Below are 21641 nucleotides of genomic sequence, written 5' to 3'. Positions count from 1 at the left end.
TCCCAGGGCGCGCCAGCAGTGGAGCGCCCGCACTTAACCGCTAAGCCACGGGCGGGCCCTGCTTTCTGTTTCTTAGTTCGAGAAATGTCTGAGATGGGGAACACTGTCAAGAAGAGTGAATAGAATCAAGAATTCAGTTTTCAACATGTTAAATTTAGTATACCTGTCGGACATCCATGCCAAGCATGCGGCTGGATAGAAAAGGCCAAGAGTTAAAGGACGAGACCAGGGTTAGAGGAATAAATTTCAAATTCCTGAGCATTTCGGTAGTATTCAAAAGTCATGGGACCAGATGGGATGGATTGATTGATTGACTCATTCATTCATTCAAATATTTATTGAGCCTTTGTTTTGTGCTAAGCAGTGTTCTAGGCACTACAGCAATGAACCATACACAAAGGAAAATCCATAGTCTGGGAACTTCCATTCTAATGGGGAGGGATTATAAAGTAATTAGCAAAAATATATAGTATGTTAGCGATCGACGTTAAGGAGAAAAAGCAGGGATTAGTGGAAAGGCTGCCCTTTTAAACAGGATGGCCAGGGAGTCGTCAGTGGGAAAATGTCGTTTGAGCTTAAGTTCTGAAGGTGAGGGCATGAGCCACACACAAAGCCGGACGACTAACATTCCAGGCAGAGGCAACAAGGTGCTGAGGCGGGAGCACGTCCAGCAAGTTCACGGAAAAGCAGGGATAGTGGCTGGGGGAGACAGCCAGGGGAGAGTGGGAGATGAGGACCGGGAGGTAACGGGCCGGGGCGCGGGGCATGAGGGGGACGCGGAGCAGCTCGTGTAGGGACTGAAACCAGGAAGGTGTCCAAGCCTCTCGGAGAGGTCAGTTCGATGTTAGCTCCGCCCCACTCTGAGCCTAAGCTCCACGTCTTGGCCGGAACTCAAGAGCCGGGCGCCGGGACCGGAAGTAGCTTTCTACCCGACCGTATTTTACCGGCGGCCGCATTTCCGGTAGCGGCGGCGGGAAGCGGCCTACTGGCGGGCGTCTAGGCCTCTGCGGAGGTGAATCCGGCGGGAATCGGAGCCATCAGAACCGCCACCATGGTAAGGAGGCGCAGGCCGGCGGCGCGGGAGCTTCCGAGTCTGTCGTGGAGTGGGCACCGCGACTGATGGGGGAGGAGGCCGTGGGTTGCCCGCTCATGGCGGTGAAGGCCCGGGCCGCGGCCGCTCGGTCCCAGCTGGGAAGAGCCGGACTTCGGCGGTTCGGCGGGGTGGGGGAGGTGAAGGCCGGAACTGGGGGTCCGAGGCCGGGGTCGCTGGCTGGGGGCGAGGATACAACCGCGGCTCTCCTCGCCGCTGCAGCCGCTCTGCTTGGAACGCCGTAGGCACTAAGTAAACTTTGGCGGAGTGGATGTGTTTCTGGGTTTCGGAGCAGGCGCTAGAGCGCGCGCGGGAGGACTGGGCGAGCCCGAGAGGCTGAGGCTTGTGACGGGGCCGAGGGCCGGAGGGGGAGTCGCGGAAGGAGGTGGAAGGGCTTGTGGCCGACACTCGAGGGTCTTGGGTCTAGTAGATGGGGAGGGGAACGGGAGCGTGAATGAGAATGTCTGGAGGAAGAGTTCCGCTCGTTTGTTCACACATGTGTTTGAGCGTGTCTGACTTCAGGCGCTGGGGCTGCACAATGGAATGTTTCCTTCCTTCACCGAGTTCACTTTCTGGTTGGAGACAGATGATATAATTCCGAGTGGTAATTCAGCATTAAGTCCAAGTAACGGCGGGGGGCGGGGTAAGAATGCTTTCTGGAGTAGATGATTCCTGAGCAGAATCATAAAAGATTGTCAGGCGTCTTCCGGTGTAAATGGGAGGGAATAATACAGATCCGCAGCACTGCAAGGGCAAAGCATGAGGGTAGCGCTGTTGAAAGTTCCTGGAGGGGGAGAGGGGGGAAGAGGTGGAAGATGAGGTGGGTGGAGTGGGCAGGAGCCTGGTTACTAAAGGCTTTACATGCTATTTACGCCTGTTGCTGGTAAGGCATGCCGTTGAAGGGTTTCACCAGCAAAATGACATGAACTAAGTTGTGTTCGGAAAGATCTGTTCTGTGGGTGTTACGTATTGGGTAAGCTGGAAGCAGGGAAACTTGGTAGGATATTGTTGGGGAATTGGTTAGAAGAGTAGGCACTGGATTCAGGCTGACTGGCTTCCAACACAGCTTCCTGGCTGTGAGACAGAGCAAGCTCCTTAACCTCTCCCAGCCTCAGTGGCCTCATCTGTAAAATAGGAATAATAATGGATCTGATTTTGAGGACTAAATGAGATGTACAGTGCTTATCACAGTGCCTGACACACAGTAAGCACCCAGTAAGAGTGAGCTATCACAAGGCAGATGGGCCAATAAGTGTTGCCATAAAGGTTCAGATCTGTGTGGTTAGAAGCTGTGATTGCAAGCTGGTTAAAGTGGTCATCTAAGGGAGACTGAGCCACATAACCTGGGTCTCCAGGGTGGCAGGAGTCAAGGTTCTGATCGAGACATTTGTGGGTCCAAAAAACCTGTTCTTGTCCAAGCTTGCAGAGATGAACAACAAACACAGTGCCTGGTACGGGGAAGGTACTTGGATGGCCCACACCAGTCCGATAGGAGGCTGACACACAGATCAAATGCCGGGTCTTTTGTTTCTAGAGAGAATATAACTGCCCAGGGCACTTGACAATTTGCATTGTGATGTCTCTGTAGTCTCTCTACTTTAGCAAAGCTACTTGGAAGCCAAGCTATAAAGCAGAAAAGGTGGGTTAGTTAAGAACCATGACAAGTAACATATTCTTAAAAACCATTGTGTGTTCAAACTGATCAGTTAGCACCCTGGCCAACAAAAGGGTTTCCTCTCCCAAAGGTAGTCTTGAAGGCATACGGCATACTAACAAATTCTTAATTTGGGGATTTCGTTCTCACTTCCAAGTTGATCAGCTCCTTTCTGATAACAACTTCTCATTGACTGGATTTTTAGTGCCGGTCCCATTCTAGCTCTTTTACTCATTCTTTGTAACGGGGTGTGGGTGTTCCACAGCACTGGAGTCACACCTGTAGCCTGCACAGTGGCAGATGGCTGTCTCTGGTATGGGTGGATTTGATTAGTTTGGAGACACCCTGCCCTCTCACCCCTGAAACTGTCACACATAGACAAAGGCAATTGTAATATGAGCAAGATGATTTTAAGGGAAGGGGGAATAACAGTGGTCAGGGCTGAAAACAAGGTGACATGGGAGAATTCTCTGGGAAAGGGCCCTGGCTGGAAGACAGAGCTGAGAATCTACTGAGAAAGACAGATGTAGAAAAGAAGTTCAAGGGGAAAGTTTTTAGGAAGGACCAGGGGTGTGTGGGTCCAAAAGAGCTGAGTCTCATTCCTCTTGATTTCTCCTTGCAGACCGTGGGCAAGAGCAGCAAGATGCTGCAGCACATCGACTACAGGATGAGGTGCATCCTGCAAGATGGCCGCATCTTCATTGGCACCTTCAAGGCTTTTGACAAGCATATGAATTTGATCCTCTGTGACTGTGATGAGTTCAGGAAGATCAAGTGAGGAGTGGGCTATGGGGGGAGGGATATGGGTGGGAGGGAGTGGATTGGGTGGGTGGATCAAGTGACAGGTGGTAATGTAGCTAGCTGGTTCCTCGGTTTGCTCTCCTGTTTTAGAGGGCAGATTTAAATGGGGCATTGGCCACTGAGAAGTCTCCTTTCTTAGCTCAGTAAATGTTCCTGTCTAGTCCTATTAGAGCACAAGTTGTCAGGAGGGCTGCTAGGCTTTTTGTTTCTCTGGTTTTGCGTGCCCCTGGGTACTGGGGTAAAGGGCTCTCATGTTCTCCCCACAGGTGTGTAAGGGGGGAGAGCTTGATTTTCTGGCCTCATTGCCTATTTGTAAAGCTGTAGCCTAAAGGGCTCTCCCAGTGCAGCCTGGTCTGAAACTGCTTTAAGAAGCCTCTGACCCTCTTCAGGGTAAGTGCTCAGCTCCCCTTGTGGGTTTGGGGCCAGTGATTTTTGTTGGCATTCATAGAAACAGTTGGAGATATTTTCTACTTTGCTACAATTCCATAAGTTATTGGATAACTCCCTTAGGACTCAGAGATCTTTCTAGCCTATTAAAAGATGTGGTCTAGCTTTTTATCCTATTTTCCATTCAAGGCATCTTGAGGCCCAAAGAGGTTATATGACTTCCGTGATCATCCAGCTCTCTTTTGCTACATGCAGTGTCCATATTATGTTGTCAGTGGCTGTGAATTCCCTTTGAGGCTCTTGTTTTCTTTGTCGCACGAGGTGAAGAAGTACAGGACAGAAGATGCGGTAGGGATGGCTGAGGGCCAGGCATGTGTTAGAGAGGGACCGACAGATCAGTGTAGAACTATTCCAAGTGGTTCTCTTCTGTTTTTTTTTTTTTTTTTTAAATGAAACTAACTATTCTGCCAATAAAAAATGTTTATTAGACAAGTTTTTTTTTTTTTTTTTTTTTTTTTTTTTGTGAGGACGATCAGCCCTGAGCTAACATCCGTGCCAGTTCTCTTTTTGCTGAGGAAGACTGGCCCTGAGCTAACATTTATTGGCAATGCTCCTCCTTTTTTTTCCCCAAAGCCCCAGTAGATAGTTGTATGTCATAGTTGCACATCCTTCTAGTTGCTGTATGTGGGACGCGGCCTCAGCATGGCCGGAGAAGCGGTGCGTCAGTGCGTGCCCGGGATCCGAACCCCGGCCGCCAGTAGCGGAGCGCGCGCGCTTAACCACTAAGCCACGGCGTCAGCCCCTAGACAGATTTTTAAAAAATACATAAAAGTATATGGAGAAAAAATTAAAATACCCAGAAGGTTTTTTTTTTTTCAATTGTGAAAGGGCAATACATGCTTTTATTAAAAAATAAGAAAATACAGATAAGCCAAAAAAGGAAAAAATGTCCACCCATAGAAAACTACTGTGGATTTAATATAAAATATCATTAAAATGAAACCTTTAAGTTATTTTTTAAAATCAGGTACTTTGTCTTTCCTTTATTTTTAAGGTATTAGCTTTGGCTTTTTCTTCCCTTCCACTATTGTGTTGTGGTTATTTTGTCCGGTTTACATTGCTATTTTGTTCATCCCTTTCTGGTTGTTGCTGTTTGGAGGTTTCTGTTTTTGTGCTTTGAGGACAGAGGTGTAATTTCAGCGTAGTTAACTCTTTTTCCTTTATGGCTTCTATTTCTGATGTGAGGTGAGGGATGGAATTCTAGGCGTGTGGGCTTGAATGGAATTCTAGACGGATACTGCGTGTAAGTGAAGTGAGTGGGATTCAATTGACTTGAGGAATTGTTTAGCTGCCTCCTGACACTGGCGAGGCCTTAAGCTGAAGGGAGGGAACAGGGTAATGGCAAAGAAGAGTTGACTGAGGAAAGGCTTTCACGATGGCTACGGAATAACATTTGAGCCAGGGCTGGGCTTTCTTAACTCTTGTCCCATCTCTTGGTCTGTGTGTCCTCTTGGCATGGGAGACAACCACCTAAGGGGTTACAAATTCAACCTGTGAAGACTTTCCAGAGGGGCTGTTTTAGGGAAAGTTTATGTACCATTTGTCAGGAGATACAGTGTAAAATAAATCTTGGAGGGCCCCTAGACAGGTGAACATGAACTTTACCCTTTTTCTAATGCTTACTTTTTTGTTTCTTCTCCTAAACCTGTCTTTAGGCCAAAGAACTCAAAACAAGCAGAAAGAGAAGAGAAGCGAGTCCTCGGTCTGGTCCTACTTCGAGGGGAGAACCTGGTTTCAATGACAGTAGAGGGACCTCCTCCCAAAGATGTAAGTCAGAGCAGAATGCCTGTGTAAGGCCAGGAAACCTTGTGGAAGAGAGGCCCTGCCAAGAGCCAGGCCCCATGTTAGGGTCCCTGCGTTTCATTACAGTACTCACAGGCATCCTCTGATTTTTGTCCCCCTTTTACAGATAATAAACAGAATCTTAAAGAGGTTATCTTGCAAGTGAGAAGTGGAGACAGAAAACTAGAATTTGAAGGTTTCTAACTTTAAAGCCCTCCCCTTTTCCTTAGTTGATATACGTAGTGAGTCAGGAGAAGAGGTACCTAAGGCCATCTGGGTCAGTTCTTATATGATGACAGTCTAGCTGGACCTTAAAAAGTTGTAACTCCAAACAATAGAATATATATTTTATACAGTTATAGAATAATAGTTAACAGTTATTGAGCATCTGCTGTGTGCCAAGCACTTGAGTATTTTATTTAATCCTTGTAACAGTCTTTTGAGATAAATTATTCCCACTTCATAAATAAAACAAACTGGGGTTTAGTAACTTGGCCAAGGTGTCACAGCTGGGACGTGGTGAAATGGCATTTGATCCCAGGCAGTCCTGCCATAAACACCAGCCTGCATTTAGAAATAGGAGAGTCTGTAGAGAACCGAACCAAATTTGTTTTCCCTTTTTCATTTTAAGACATTGTTCATCGAAGGAATAATCCTCTTACCTTGTTTTTATTTTTATCCACATATATATCTGTTATTTGGTACTTAACACATAGTATACGTGTAATATTTTGTTCTGCTTTTTCACTTAACGTTGTAAACATTTTTCCACTTGCTGTATACTTTTTGAAAGTCGTGTTAATGACTTAAAGATATTCTCAGGTGAGTACAAAGTAGTTTATCCTACTCATTTCCCTTTTTTTGGACTCTTACATTGCAGTTTTTTATAAATGTCTGCAAGGGATGTTACCATATGTTTTGGGCCAAAGCATATGTACATATTCATAACTCTTAGTATCTATTTCCAGTAGAATTTGTTATCTGATGTAACCCGTTTTAAACCTTCATGACCACAATCAATTTTGTCATAACTCCATCATTTGCAGATGGGGAAACAGTCCCAAAATCGTGGGATTACTTGCCCACTGTCACCCACCAGGTGAGAATCAGCTGGGACTGGACCTCATGTCTGATGCCAGGTCAAGTGCTCTTGTCTACCATACCCTTCTGAATGGAGCCCTGGCCCTTTGTTGGTTTAATTTTCACAGGAGTGCATATAGGTTGCGTTGTGGCATGTTTCTCTAGACTTCTCTTCTAGCCTGCTGCAGAGGTGACACCTAGGCACTTAATCTTGGATGACAGAGGAATAGTGTTAACACATAGGAGTGGGTAGTGTTTTTATAAACTGTTTTGATGCACTGTAAATCTGAAGGGCTCTCTTGGCAATGGTATTCCAAAGTGTACTTCTGATCCTCTAGGCCACAAGCATTTTAGCATGTTTGTTTGTTTTTCAGACTGGCATTGCCCGAGTGCCACTTGCTGGAGCTGCTGGGGGCCCAGGGATCGGCAGAGCTGCTGGCAGAGGAATCCCAGCTGGTGTTCCCATGCCGCAGGCTCCTGCAGGACTTGCTGGGCCAGTCCGTGGGGTTGGTGGGCCATCCCAACAGGTAAGGAGTTGGAGAAAGGCACCAACTTCTGGTGGTTAAAATAAAGGACAGAGTGAGGGTCCACAGTTTGGAAAGAGTCCAGAATGACCAACTTATGACTGTCAGGCTATCAATTTTTCACTGTGCTTTGTATGTGGTCCCAGAATCAAGCAAAAAGGAAAACTTCCCATTGTAAATTATGTTGATGGTATTAAAGAGATGCATAAAAGGTATTTTAGCCAACTGTATTGGAGCGAAATGTTTCCATGACAACATTTGAAATATATTCTCTTACAACCTGTTATCAGTCATATTTGAAAATGCAGGTGCCTTCTCTAATTTGAATTGGGCATCCTTAACTCAGGCCTGGAAGATGGGACTTGGGCATTCAAGCTTGATCTTCTCTGGCAGATGGTTTTAGACAAGAAGTCTGATGCCATGAGTTATAGCTTAGGGGATTTGGCATCTGCTGTTTCTTAACCAAGTTGGGGAGGAGAGTGGGATGCTGCATTGCACTATACTATTCTGTCTGACTTCTTTCCTGTGTCCTCTTAGGTGATGACGCCTCAAGGAAGAGGCACTGTTGCAGCTGCTGCAGCTGCTGCCACAGCCAGTATTGCAGGGGCCCCAACCCAGTATCCACCTGGCCGTGGGGGTCCTCCCCCACCTATGGGCCGAGGGGCACCCCCTCCAGGTGAGAAACCCATAGGGAGACCATTGCTAATTGATAGAAGAGGCCTGAGCTGGATTCATGATGAGACGTAACCTTGACTGAAACCGATGACGAGTTTGTGTAATTAAGCAGGATTACTCTGAGATCCAGCCTGGCTGACTGACCATGGAACTGACTGGACAAGAGCCATTGGGACCCCCACCTCTTTGGCTCAAGTCCCAGTTTTCCACTGGGGGGTGGAATGGTCCATCCGTCTGAGAACTTGGTGGACAGCTTTGTATGTTTCCTGCTCCCTTTTTAAGATAGACACTTGAGCCAAATTCTTGGGACTTTTCTCTTACAGGCATGATGGGCCCACCTCCTGGTATGAGGCCTCCTATGGGTCCCCCCATGGGGATCCCCCCGGGACGAGGAACTCCAATGGGCATGCCCCCTCCGGGGATGCGGCCCCCTCCCCCCGGGATGAGAGGTAAGTGCCTGCAGCAGTGACTGACTTCCTTAGAGCCATGTTAGCATGGAGGGAAATGGAGGGAAGATTGGATTTTGACCATATCCTCTGGGCTTTTGGGCCTTAAGCCTATGGAAGTAAACTATTAGAGGACAGATTTGTCCAGAAAGGAGAGAGGGAACAAGAATTTCTTAACTTGACTTCACCTCCCTCTTAGAGCAGTTAGAGTAGCCCTGTACCTAGGGTTCTCTCAATGTCCAAGGCAGTGCAAGCAGTATCAGGGCGCTATGAAGTAATGCATTCTAAGAGTCCCCAGCAGAGGTCATGGAATTGTCTCAGGCCCTTTGATTTGGTATTGTCTGGTGATTAAGAGGGGGCTCTGGGCTTTGCTATACTATTTATTATGTATATCTGTTTAACTCCAGTTTGAGAAATGCTGACATAGATTAGCCCTTTTTTTTATAGTTAAGGAAACAGGCCCAGAGAGAGCTCAGTGTCCTGACTCCCAGACCAGTGTTCTTTCTGCCAAGCCATAGTGGGTGACCCTGGTGTCTCTAGTTCAGGTTTTCTGTTTATGGGTTTTATAAGCATGGGAACCCAGTCAGCCCCCAGAGAAGTCCCCAGTTAGCGCATATGCCACGTATATCCCTATAATCAGTTGATTAACTGCAGGGTGTGGGAGGCTGGGGCGGGGCTGGGGATTTGAGTTGCAGATCAGGCACTGACTAAACTTCTTACTCTTACTTCAGGCCTTCTTTGACCCTTGGCCACAGAGTTATGGAAGTAGCTCCACAGAGGCGTGGGCCCGATTCCCCAGGGCCACGTTACCACAGACCTGTTTGTTTGTTATGCCGTTGTTCGCGGAGTCTCACGGGATTGTCTGGTTTCCCTTACAGGGCCCCCTCCCCCGGGAATGCGCCCACCAAGGCCCTAGACTCATCTTGGCCCTCCTCAGCTCCCTGCCTGTTTCCCGTAAGGCTGTACATAGTCCTTTTATTTCCTTGTGGCCTGTGAAACTAGTTTATAATAAACTCTTAAGAGAATATTATAAAGGTACCTGGTGTGTCTGTTTATTTTTAGAAAAATCTTTGATAAATTGGGTGCTTAATAGAGTCGAGAAGAGTTGCCTTGAAAGAATTAGCCCTAATCTTAGCTGCTGCCCTTATATTTTACTACACATTTGCAGAGATGCCCATCACATACCAAGAGAATTAGAAAATTGAACTATAATGGGACATTTTCACCTATCAAACTGGCAAAGATCAGTTTGCTGAAATAAACACTGTTGGTGAGCTTGTGAATCGGTATATCCTCTTTGGAAAGCACTCATCTAGATAGCTTCTTGAGCAGAACTTTAGATTATCATTTTTGTACAATAAAATATGAAGCAAATAGTAAAAATGAGAACCAGTTCCATTGGGAGAGGAACAATTTTGGTGTAACTTTCTCCCAGGGTAACACACATACATATACCCTAGTCCATTTTTAAGTTGTGGGATTGCCATTATTTTTTCCACCCAGAGTCTACGTTCTGTCACTGAGCAGTACTCTAGCACTTGGTATATCAAGTTTGAAGGGTGCAGAAATGAGAAGTGGATGCTATTCTTAAGTGACTATCTGGGGGGAAGACAATTCTAAATGCAAAGGAGGCTTTAATGAAAAAAGACTAGTGGTGTACTATGGGAGTGTTATGAGCTTCTCCAGGAATGTAAAGGTGGTTCAACATAAGAGCAATGGAATATAGCACATTAATAGAAGAGAAAAGCCACAGGATCATCCCAATAGATGCAGAAAAAGCATTTGACAAAATTCCAACACCCTTTCATGATAGAAATATTAAGCAAATTAGGAATAGAAGGGAATTTTCTAAACATGGTAGAGGGATTTATGACAAGTCCACAGCTAACATACTTAATAGTGAAAGGCTAAAAACTGTCCTTAGGAACAAGACAAGGGTGTCCACTTTAACCACTGCTACGCAACATTGTACTGGAAGTTCTACCCAGAGCAGTTAGGCAAGAAGAAGAAAGAAAACGTATTCAAATTAGAAAGGAAGAATTTCACAAATATGATCCTATGTATAGAAAATCCCAAAGAATCCGTAAGATAGCTGCTAGAGCTGATGAATGAATTCAGCAATGTTGCAGGGTAGATCACACAAAAATCAATTGTATTTCTATACACCAGCAACAAACAAAAGGAAGTTTAAAAAATTCCATTTACAATAGCATCCAAAAGAATAAAATACCTAGGAATCAGTTTAAGGAGGTGAAAGATTTCAACACTGGAAATTACAAACAGCCTGAATGAAGACCTGAATAAATGGAAAGACGTCTCATGTTCATGGTTCTGAAGATGACTGTTGTTAAGATGATAATACTCCCCAAAGTGATCTATAGAATCCATGCAATCCCTACCAAAATTCCAATGGCTTTTTTTTTTTTTTTTTTTTTTTGCAGAAATGGAGAAGCTGACCCTTAAATTCACATGAAGCTGCAAGGGGCACCGAATAGCACAAACAACCTTGAAACAGAAGAACACAGGTGGATGTCTCACACTTTCTGATTTCAAAACTTACTACAAAGCTTCAGTCACCAAAACTGTCAGAGACCAATGGAATAAAATTGAGAATCCAGAAGTAAACCCTTGCATATATAGCCAATTGAGTTTTGACAAGTGTGTGAAGACCATTAACTGGGGAAAAAATAGTCTCTTCAGCAAATGGTGTTGGGACAATTGGATAACCACATGCAAAAGAATGAAGTTGGACCCCTTATGTCACTCCATATATCCCTTATTAACTCAAAATGGATCAACAATCTAAATGTAAGAGCTAAAACTATAAAACTACTAGAAGACAATGGGTAAATCTTCATGGCCTTGGGTTTGGTGATGGATTCCTAGATTGACATCAAAAGCACAAGCAACAAAAGAGAAAGTAAATTGGAGTTCATCCAAGTTAAAACTTGTGCATCAAAGGATATTACCAAGAATGTGAAAAGGCAACCTACAGAATGGGAGAAAATATTTGCAAATCATATATCTGATTTTGGTTTAATTTCCAGGCTATGTAAAGAACTTTCACAACTCTAAAAAGATAAACAGTCCAATTAAAGAGTCAGGAAAGGAATAGACATTTCTTCAAAAAAGATATATAAGTGGACAACAAGCACATGAAAAGCTGTTTGACATCATTGGTCATTCAAAAAATGCAAATCAAAACTGCAATGCGATACCATTTCATACCCCCTAGGATGGCTTTAATGGGCAGGGGGAGGCAGAGGGAAGGAAAATAACAACTGTTGGTGAGGATGTGGAGAAATAAGAATCCTTGTGCAGTGCTGGTGAGAATGTAAAATGGGGTAGCCACTATGGAAAACAGTTTGGCAGTTCTTCAAAAAGTTAAACGTAGAATTCCCATATGATCCAGCAATTCCACTCCTAAGTAATATACCTAAGAGAAAAGAAGATATATGTCTATGCAGAAACTTGTACACGAATGTTTGTAGCAGCAGCATTCATCATAGCCAAAAGGTGGAAACAACACACTGTCCCAGTGGATGAAGGGATAAACAAATTGTGGGATATACATTCAATGGAAGATTTAGCCATAAAAGAAATAAAGTACTGACACATGCCTCCACTTGGATGAACCTTGAAAACATTGTGCTCAGCAAAAGAAGCCAGGCACAAAAGGTCAAATACTGTATGAAATATCCACAATAGGTAAAACCGTAGAGACAGGAAGCAGATTGGAGGTTACCAGGAGAGGGGGATGGGGATGGGGGAAATGGAGAGTGATTACTTAATGGTACTGGGGATTTTTATGTGGTGATGAAAATGTTTTGAATCTAGAGAGAGCTAGTGGTTGCACAACATTGTGAATACACTAAATACTATTGAGTTCTAATGGTCAAATTAAAGTGGTTAATTGTACGTTATGTGAATTTGACTTCAATTACAAAAAGGAAGAAAGGAAAGTTTCTTCACAGAAAGAGTTTACCAAGGCCTCTCTGTGAGAAAGACATTCCCAGCGGAGGAAAAGGCTGAGGAGTTAGGCCATCATCAGGGAGGTGAGCTCGGCAGCAGCTTTTGGCAGAAGAGTCAATGGTTGGCTCCAACAGTGTCACAGGAACCTATATCCTGAGCAGCACAAACTGCAAGCAGGGCTGAGCAACCCTCTGGCTAGCCTCCCATTTATCTGTCAGGCGTGACCCCAAAGGGTTTTGTAGCCCTAGCCTGAGCTGAAAGGCAGGGACTCTTACTTTTATCACACAAACAAGCATAATCAACGAAGGACAAGTGTAATCATACATTACCTAGTGGTTAGCAAAGTAAAACTCCTGGATGCTCAAAACTATTCTTGAAAATCCATTAGAACCCTCTTGAAGTATGGTCTATGTGGTTCTGTGTATACAACCTTACACAGAAAAATCTTAGGCACGCTTGCTTTTGAGAACCATTGACTAAACTAAAAAAACAAAAAGAAGCCTACAATCAGACAACTGGGCATTCCAACTATTGTATCTTTAAAATAACTCCTAACTCCCTAGTGGTGATAGAAGTTGGGTGGAGAATTCTCGTGTGCTTTGACCCGCCTATAGACTTGGCTCCATTCCGGTTTTCATATTAAGCCTCTTTAACATTAGTTCTATTAGTAAATTGGTTTGTGGCTGTGAGGACTAAATGAGATAATAAAGGCATTAGGTTTGCTGCTGGATTTAAATCTAAATTCTTCTTGGTCAGACCCACAAGCTATGCCATAGCTTGTGTACTCTGCTTCTTTCTTTTAAAAATATTTTATTACAGTCGTGTGTCACTTAATGACGGGGATACGTTCTGCGAAATGTGTTGTTAGGCAACTTCGTCATCGTACGAACATCATAGAGTGTTCTTACACAAACCTAGATGGTATAGCCTACTACACACCTAGGCTCTATGGTTCTAATCTTATGGGACCACCATCGTATATGTGGTCTGTCATTGACTGAAACGTTGTTATACGGCGCATGACTGTATATAAACATGCTCATTAAAGAATGACGATGGAAAGAAAATACTCAGAGTTTCAAGATTCAATGTTAGCAACATTCAATGTTAGCTTTTGTCCATGTGTTGGGTTTTGTGATCTTATTATATACTCAGCTTTCTATTTATTTAACATCAAAATCATATCCCCAAATCTTTGCAAACATTATAATGACTTTAGTGGGTCTCATTAAGTGCACATACTACTATTTACTTAACTAATTCTCTGTATTGGTTATTTAGTTTTTTCACTAATAAATAATGTGATGATCATATTTTTGCATAATGATTATTCCGTATTTAGATCATTTAAAAAAGAATTTCTGAGTCAAGGATGTAAACACTTTAATTAACTTTCTTAAAACTTGAGTCGATTTGCCCTGTTACAAAACAGACACAACTTCACTTTTTGCAACATGCTGCTCAGAATTGATCATTGTCATTAAGAAGAAATACACTTTTCTGGTTCGACAGCTGAAAATGATATATCATTGTGTTCTTTTATTTCAAAGGAGGAGTTTGTTTTTAAGTTATCTATTTCCTCTTTTGCGTATTGTCTTAAAAAAACTTTTGTGATAGACATTTTCCCATGTTATTACCTAAGTTTTTATAATGATGACTGGATGTGTATCTAGCGAGTGTAACGTTAACTTGGTCATCCTTCCCATTTGGGGAATTCATATTATCTCTGATTTTTCATGACTACAAATCAGGCAGTAATGAATATTTTGTGTAGAAATGTTTTTTTCTTTAGATTTTCTAAGTTTTTAGGAGCAATAGTCATGATACAAAGGCAGTCACTAGAAAGAAGGGAACTCTCATTTACCGATTTCAGGTGCATGCATAAAATATCCCTGGAAGGCTCCATACAAGGAATTGGCCAGTTTGGTTGCCTGTGGGGAAAGGAACCTAGTTCAAGGGGAACAGAAATGGAAGGGAGAGTTTCCACTATATGCCATTTAGAACTTTTAAAATATTGAACCATGTGCGTGCATTACCTAGTTAAAATAATTAGCTACATTTAAAAACTTAAAAATAGTGAAATAATGAATGTACGTAAAAACAGATAAATCCACTGGGAGGCAGCATTGCCCTGTTAGAATGAAGGAGCAGTAAACGTATGGGCTCAGTCCCATGAATGGGTGCTCTGACTGTGGGGTAGAATTTTTCTTCCTCATTTTCTGTTTTGTTCTTTTAATGCACAAAGACCTATACAGAAATAAAATACACTTTGTCTAAGGAAAGAAGGAAGTGTCAAGCCCTTCCTCTCTTTAGCTGTGGGGCCATACCTCTGTACAAGTATATAAATTCCTAAAAGTAGAGTTACTGAGGAAGAAAGGGGTTACACTTAAAATGTTGATAGGTGTACCAAATAGTCCTCCAACTGTATCATCCTACACCATTAACAATAGTGTTCACAGGTGCCTGTTGCTAACATCCTTGCCAATACAATGTACAGTTACATTGTTAGATCTTGTTCAATCTGACAAATTAAAAAATATCTCCTTCAAACATTGGCCTTAAACGACACACTAGAACAGATGGACCTAGTAGATACATACAGAGCATTCCATCCAAAAACCGAAGAATACATGTTCTTTTCAAATGCACATAGAACATTCTCCAGAATTGATCACATATTAGGCCACAAAACAAGTCTCCATAAATTTAAGAAGATTGAAATAATACCAACCATCTTTTCTGACCACAACGGTATGAAACTAGAAATCAACTATAGGAAGAAAATCAGAAAAGCCACAAATACGTGGAGATTAAACAAAATGCTACTGAACAACAACTGGGTCAACGAAGAAATCAAAGAAGAAATCAAAAAATACCTGGAGACAAATGAAAATGAAAATACTACATGCCAGAATTTATGAGATACAGCAAAAGCAGTTCTAAGAGGGAAGTTTATAGCAATACAGGCCTATCTCAACAAACAAGAAAAATCTCAAATAAACAATCTAACAACGCACCTAAAGGAACTGGAAAAAGAAGAACAAACCAAGCCCAAAATCAGTAGAAGAAGGGAAATAATAAAAATTAGAGCAGAAATAAATGAAATAGAGACCAAAAAAACAATAGAAAAAATTAATAAAACCAAGAGCTGGTTCTTTGAAAAGATCAACAAAATTGACAAACCTTTAGCTAGAGTCACCAAGAAAAAAAGAGAGAAGGCACAAATAAGTAAAATCAGAAATGAAAGAGGAGAGGTTACAACAGACACCTCAGAAACACAAAAGATTATAAGAGAATACTATGAAAAGCTATATGCCAACCAATTCGACAATCTGGAAGAAATGGATAAATTCTTAGAATCATACAACCTTCCAAAACTGGATCAAGAAGAAGTAGAGAATTTGAATAGACAAATCACCAGTAAGGAGATCGAAACAGTAATCACAAACCTCCCCAAAAATAAAAGTCCAGGACCAGACGGCTTCCCTGGTGAATTCTACCAAACATTCAAAGAAGACTTAATACCTATCCTTCTCAAACTCTTCCAAAAAATTGAGGAGGGGGGGAAGCTCCCTAACTCATTCTACGAAGCTGACATTACCCTGATACCAAAACCAGACAAGGACAACACACAAAAAAGAAAATTACAGGCCAATATCACTGATGAACATCGATGCAAAAATCCTCAACAAAATACTAGCAAATCGCATACAACAATACGTTAAAAAGATTATACACCATGATCGAGTGGGATTTATTCCAGGTATGCAGGGATGGTTTAACATTCGCAAATCAATCAACGTAATACACCACATTAATAAAATGAAGAACAAAAATCACATGATCATCTCAATAGATGCAGAGAAAGCATTTGACAAGATACAGCATCCATTTATGATAAAAACTCTGAATAAAATGGGTATAGAAGGAAAGTACCTCAACATAATAAAGACCATGTATGAGAAACCCACAGCTAATATCATCCTCAATGGTGAAAAACTGAAAGCTATCCCTCTAAGAACAGGAACCAGACAAGGATGCCCACTGTCACCACTCCTATTTAACATAGTACTGGAAGTCCTAGCCAGAGCAATCAGGCAAGAGAAAGAAATAAAAGGGATCCAAATTGGAAAGGAAGAAGTGAAACTGTCACTATTTGCAGATGACATGATTTTATATATAGAAAACCCTAAAGAATCTACCAGAAAACTTTTAGAAGTAATAAACGAATATGGTAAAGTTGCAGGATACAAAATCAACATACAAAAATCAGTTGCATTTCTGTACACTAACAACGAAGTAGCAGAAAGAGAAATTAAGAATACCATCCCATTTACAATTGCAACAAAAAGAATAAAATACCTAGGAATAAACTTAACCAAAGAGGTGAAAGATCTGTACACTGAAAACTATAAAACATTTCTGAAAGAAATTGAAGAAGACACAAAGAAATGGCAAGATATTCCGTGCTCTTGGATTGGAAGAATTAACATAGTTAAGATGTCCATACTTCCTAAAGCCATCTATAGATTCAATGCAATCCCTATCAAAGTTCCAACAACATTTTTCACAGAAATAGAACAAAGAATCCTAAAATTTATATGGAACAACAAAAGACCTTGGATAGCTAAAGGAATCCTGAGAAAAAAGAACAAAGCTGGAGGTATCACACTCCCTGATTTCAAAATATACTACAAAGCTATAGTAACCAAAACAGCATGGTACTGGCATAAAAACAGACACACAGATCAATGGAATAGAATCGAAAGCCCAGAAATAAACCCACACATCTATGGACAGCTAATCTTTGACAAAGGATCCAAGAACATACAATGGGGAAAAGAAAGTCTCTTCAACAAATGGTGTTGGGAAAACTGGATAGCCACATGCAAAAAAATGAAAGTAGACCCTTACCTTACACCATACACAAAAATTAACTCCAAATGGATTAAAGACTTGAATGTAAGACCTGAAACTGTGAAACTTCTAGAAGAAAACATAGGCAGTACGCTCTTCGACATTGGTCTCAGCAACATCTTTTCAAACACCACGTCTGACCGGGCAAGAGAAACAATAGAAAAACTAAACAAATGGGACTACATCAAACTAAAAAGCTTCTGCACAGCAAAGGAAACCATCAACAAAACGAAAAGACAACCTAACAATTGGGAGAAGATATTTGCAAACCATACATCCGATAAGGGCTTAATCTCCAAAATATATAAAGAACTCATGCATCTCAACAACAAAAAAACTACCAACCCAATTAAAAAATGGACAAAAGACCTGAACAGACATTACTCCAAAGAAGATATACAGATGGCCAACACACATGAAAAGATGTTCAAAATCACTAACTATCAGGGAAATGAAAATCAAAACTACAATGAGATATCACCTCACGCCCGTCAGAATGGCTATAATTAACAAGACAGGAAACAACATGTGTTGGAGAGGATGTGGAGAGAAGGGAACTCGCATACACTGCTGGTGGGAGTGCAAACTGGTGCAGCCACTATGGAAAACAGTATAGAGATTCCTCAAAAAATCAAGGATAGAACTACCATATGATCCAGCTATTCCACTGTTGGGTATTTATCCAAAGAACTTGAAAACACCAATTTGTAAAGGTACATGCACCCCCGTGTTCATTGCAGCATTATTCACAATAGCCAAGATTGGAAGCAACCTAAGTGCCCATCAAGGGACGAATGGATAAAGAAGACGTGGTATATATACACAATGGAATACTACTCAGCCATAAGAAATGATGAAATCCAGCCATTTGTGACAACATGGATGGACATTGAGGGTATTATGCAAAGTGAAATAAGTCAGAGGGAGAAGGTCAAATACCGTATGATTTCCTTCATTAAGTAGTAGATAATAACAACAATAAACAAACACATAGGGACAGAGATTGGATTGGTGGTTGCGGGGGGGGGAGGGGGGCGGGAGGGGGGTGAAGGGGATGATTCGGTACGTGTGTGTGGTGATGGGTTGTAGTTGGTGTTTTGTTGGTGAACATGATGTAATCTGTGCAGAAGTGGAGGTGTAGTGATGTACACCTGAAATTTTTACAATGTTGTAAACCAATGCTACTGCAATAAACAAAACAAACAAACAAACAAAAATATCTCCTTCTTAATTAGTATATATTTAGCTATGAGGGACACTAGTTATGTTTTCACATATCTAAAAGCAATTTATATTTATTTTTCTGTGAACTACTTCCCCCATGCTAGGGAGGGCAGGGGATCCATCCATGTTATTTCTCCTGCTCTGTGCACTCAACACCTGTTGTTAAATGAATGAATGACAAAGAACTTTTCTGGCTTCTATTTTCCTCATCTGTAAAATGGGGATGTGTCTTATTGTTGCCTCATGGGGGGCAGGATTGAGCCCTCCTCCAAATTTGGTTTGGATATCTGAGACTGATGACCCTATACACTCATCAAGAGGATATCAAAGGATTTATTATTGACATAATGAGGCTTTCTGGGGCGAGCAGGGCAGGATCCCAAGCAGGTCTGAAAATGGCTTGAGGGAGCAGGGAGGGCGACTGGCCCATTTCATTGGGGGTAGGGCTGTGGTGAGGGTCCCGCAAGAGGGCCAGGGCTTGCATGGTTTGTACTTCCCGCAGGTACCAGGGGGGGAGCCCTCGGGCTTTCTTATGGGCTTGCCCAGATGTGGGCCCATGGGGAACAGGGAGGAGTGGGCCCAACAGCTGTCAGCAGTCAGACATAAAAGATGAAGTCAGACTTTGCATTACAGGGTGATAGACCCTCATCTCATTGAAGATTAAATGAGATCATTAATATACATAATAAGGTTAGCCCAGAGGAAGTGGTCTTTAAATTATTGTTGTTATTCTTGAGTCTTTCAATTCTAACTTTGTAAAGAGAGAGTTTTTTTCTGTTGAATATGTCCTTAGAATATTTTCTTCAGGAGTGAGACCTATAGTTATGGGGTTTGGCTACTCTAACCTGTGATATGGCTTGTCTCTGTTTCTTCCCACTGGACCATGTACAGTGTTTCACAATGAGTCAAAGAAAGAACATGCCCATTTTCAGAATGCATGGTGCTGGGTGCTTCATATATGTTATGTTAGGGAATGCTGACTGACATGAATGAAAGAGAATATCCCTGGGGTGTGGAGTGGGGAGGTCGGCGGGTAAAGTTGAACATATGTGTATCCTATGATCCAGTGATTCCACTCCTAGATATACACCCAAGAGAAATGCTGACATGTGTTCGCAAGAATACATGTACAAGAATATATATAGCAACTCTATTTGTAATAGCCCCAGACTGGAAACTACCCAAATATCCATCAACAGTAAAACGGATAAATTGTATATCCACACACTGGAATATTGCACATCAAGGAGTATGAAGGATCTACAATAACACACAGCAATGTGGATGAATCTTCTACACAGAATCCAAAGACCAAACACAAAAACATACTGTGTATTTTCATTCATATAAAGCACAAAAACTAACCTTTGCTTCTACAATCTAGGCTAATGGTTACGCTGGGAGGGGCCACGCAAGGAGCTTCTAGAGTGCTGGTAATGTTCTATTTCTTGATCTGGGTGCTGGTGACCTGGGTGGGTTCAGTTTGTGAAAATTCAGCAAGGTGCACACTTTTGATATGAATATATTTTTGTGTGTATGTTAAGCCCCTATTTAAAAAAAAAAACCAACCAACAACCTGATTGGGGAAAATCTAACAGGAAGCTTACCACCATGTTAATTGGGGTGGTGTCTAGGTGATGAGACTCTGCCTGGAGTTTCCCTTCCCTCCCTGTATGCTCCTAATTTACTACAATTCATTCATCCAATAAGTATTTATGGAATGTCTACTATGTACGAGGCACTGTTCTATTCAGCTCTGCTGGGTATACAAGAGCAAACAAGATGGAAGAACTCTCTGCACTTGATTAGCTTACATTCTAGAAGGGGGGATGGACAATAAATGATAAACATGTAAATGATGTCAAACGGTAATAATTGCTATGGAGAAAAGGAACTCAGGAAGAGGGAGACGGAAAGTGCCGTGATTGTGGTGCTATTTAATTATAAAGATAAAGAGAAATTTGAGCAGAAACCTTTTGGAAGTAAGGGAGCAAGCCACGCAGATATGGCTGGGGATGGAGAAAAAGGACTTCAGGGAGAGGGTACAGCAACTGGAAAGGCACTGAGGTGGCAGCGTCCTTTATTGAAAGCTCAGAGAACATCAAGAGGGTCACAGTGCCAGTTATCAGTTTATCATGTCTCAGCTCCAAACGCAGCCTTCAGTGCCTGCTCTGTGGCTAGACTCAAAATATATTTTTGTCAGCTGGCATGATGGTAAGGTTTGTCAGTAGAGGGCGCTGGAGAGACACTGCAGGAAGAGAGGGCTTCCTGCTCTGGTTCTTGTGTGCTCTCTGCGGCTGGCACAGCGTCCCCAGGGCCCGCTCCCACAGCCTGGGTGGTGTCTCAGCACTGGTGGCTTCTGCAGGGAAGACGGCTTCTTTAGCACCGGCTCCTGCACTGCACGGTGGCCATCAGCACCCAGTGGCCAGCCGCTTCCCCTGGTACCCGTCTTGGGCAGTTTTGTAACAGAGTGCCTCTGGGGATTTAACCTCACCCTGAATGGCTTTCTCTGGCATCCTAGAGGGCAAATATTTTCTTTTTGGCACTTATCACTAAATTTAATTATTTATTCATGAATTTGTTTACTTTTATTTCTCATTTTACTTTTTATACCTTTTAAAATGTTGTGATTGAATACCTGTGTCCAGCAGCTAGAAGGTAAGCCCCGTGAGTATAGGGAACTTGTAATGTCACTGCTCTGTCCTAAGTTGAACAGATTGCAGGGTGGTGGATGTGGAGATGTGCTGTCCAGACCTTCCTTCAATGGAGGGCTTGTTGCCCCATCTGCTAGGAGCGCTGCCAGCAAATGACCCTCAGGTGTCAGCTGCTTCACGGTTGGCCCCAGCAGTGGAGAGTTATCTCGCCCAAAGTCACGCCCCTTCTGGGGTGAACCAGTGACAGATGCAGGCGTAGAAAGACCCAGCCATCTCAGCCCAACCCGGGACGACTCTGATGGACCATTCTGGCTCCAGAGCTGGCCGTGGGGTGGGCCCAGGCTGTCACCGGGCCTGCATCATGGTTCGATTCCT

The 21641-nt window shown here is 42.6% G+C and overlaps 1 protein-coding gene across 2 annotated transcripts; it reads left to right on the top strand.

Moving 5' to 3' along the window:
* Positions 1-952: 952 nt before the first annotated feature.
* Positions 953-9537, top strand: SNRPB (small nuclear ribonucleoprotein polypeptides B and B1). Of its 2 annotated transcripts, none has more exons than XM_058563065.1 (7): positions 953-1054; positions 3367-3518; positions 5648-5759; positions 7229-7381; positions 7916-8054; positions 8377-8502; positions 9378-9537. In XM_058563065.1, the coding sequence occupies exons 1-7, from the start codon at positions 1052-1054 to the stop codon at positions 9413-9415; spliced, it is 723 nt and encodes a 240-aa protein (XP_058419048.1). In that variant the 5' UTR covers positions 953-1051; the 3' UTR covers positions 9416-9537. The 2 variants fall into 2 exon arrangements, with proteins under 2 accessions (XP_058419048.1, XP_058419049.1); XM_058563066.1 differs by having other exon boundaries at positions 9231-9537.
* Positions 9538-21641: the final 12104 nt, after the last annotated feature.

Source organism: Diceros bicornis, chromosome 19 (genome assembly GCF_020826845.1).
Source record: "Diceros bicornis minor isolate mBicDic1 chromosome 19, mDicBic1.mat.cur, whole genome shotgun sequence".
Classification (NCBI taxonomy): Eukaryota; Metazoa; Chordata; class Mammalia; order Perissodactyla; family Rhinocerotidae; genus Diceros; species Diceros bicornis.
This window is presented reverse-complemented; position numbering and strand designations above follow the sequence as displayed.

Bases quoted from the DNA above. Each gene is read 5' to 3' on its own strand.
- SNRPB (XM_058563065.1), top strand. The intron at 3,519-5,647 runs GTGAGGAGTGGG...ACCTGTCTTTAG, and splicing joins GATGAGTTCAGGAAGATCAA to GCCAAAGAACTCAAAACAAG. The intron at 8,055-8,376 runs GTGAGAAACCCA...TTTCTCTTACAG, and splicing joins CCGAGGGGCACCCCCTCCAG to GCATGATGGGCCCACCTCCT.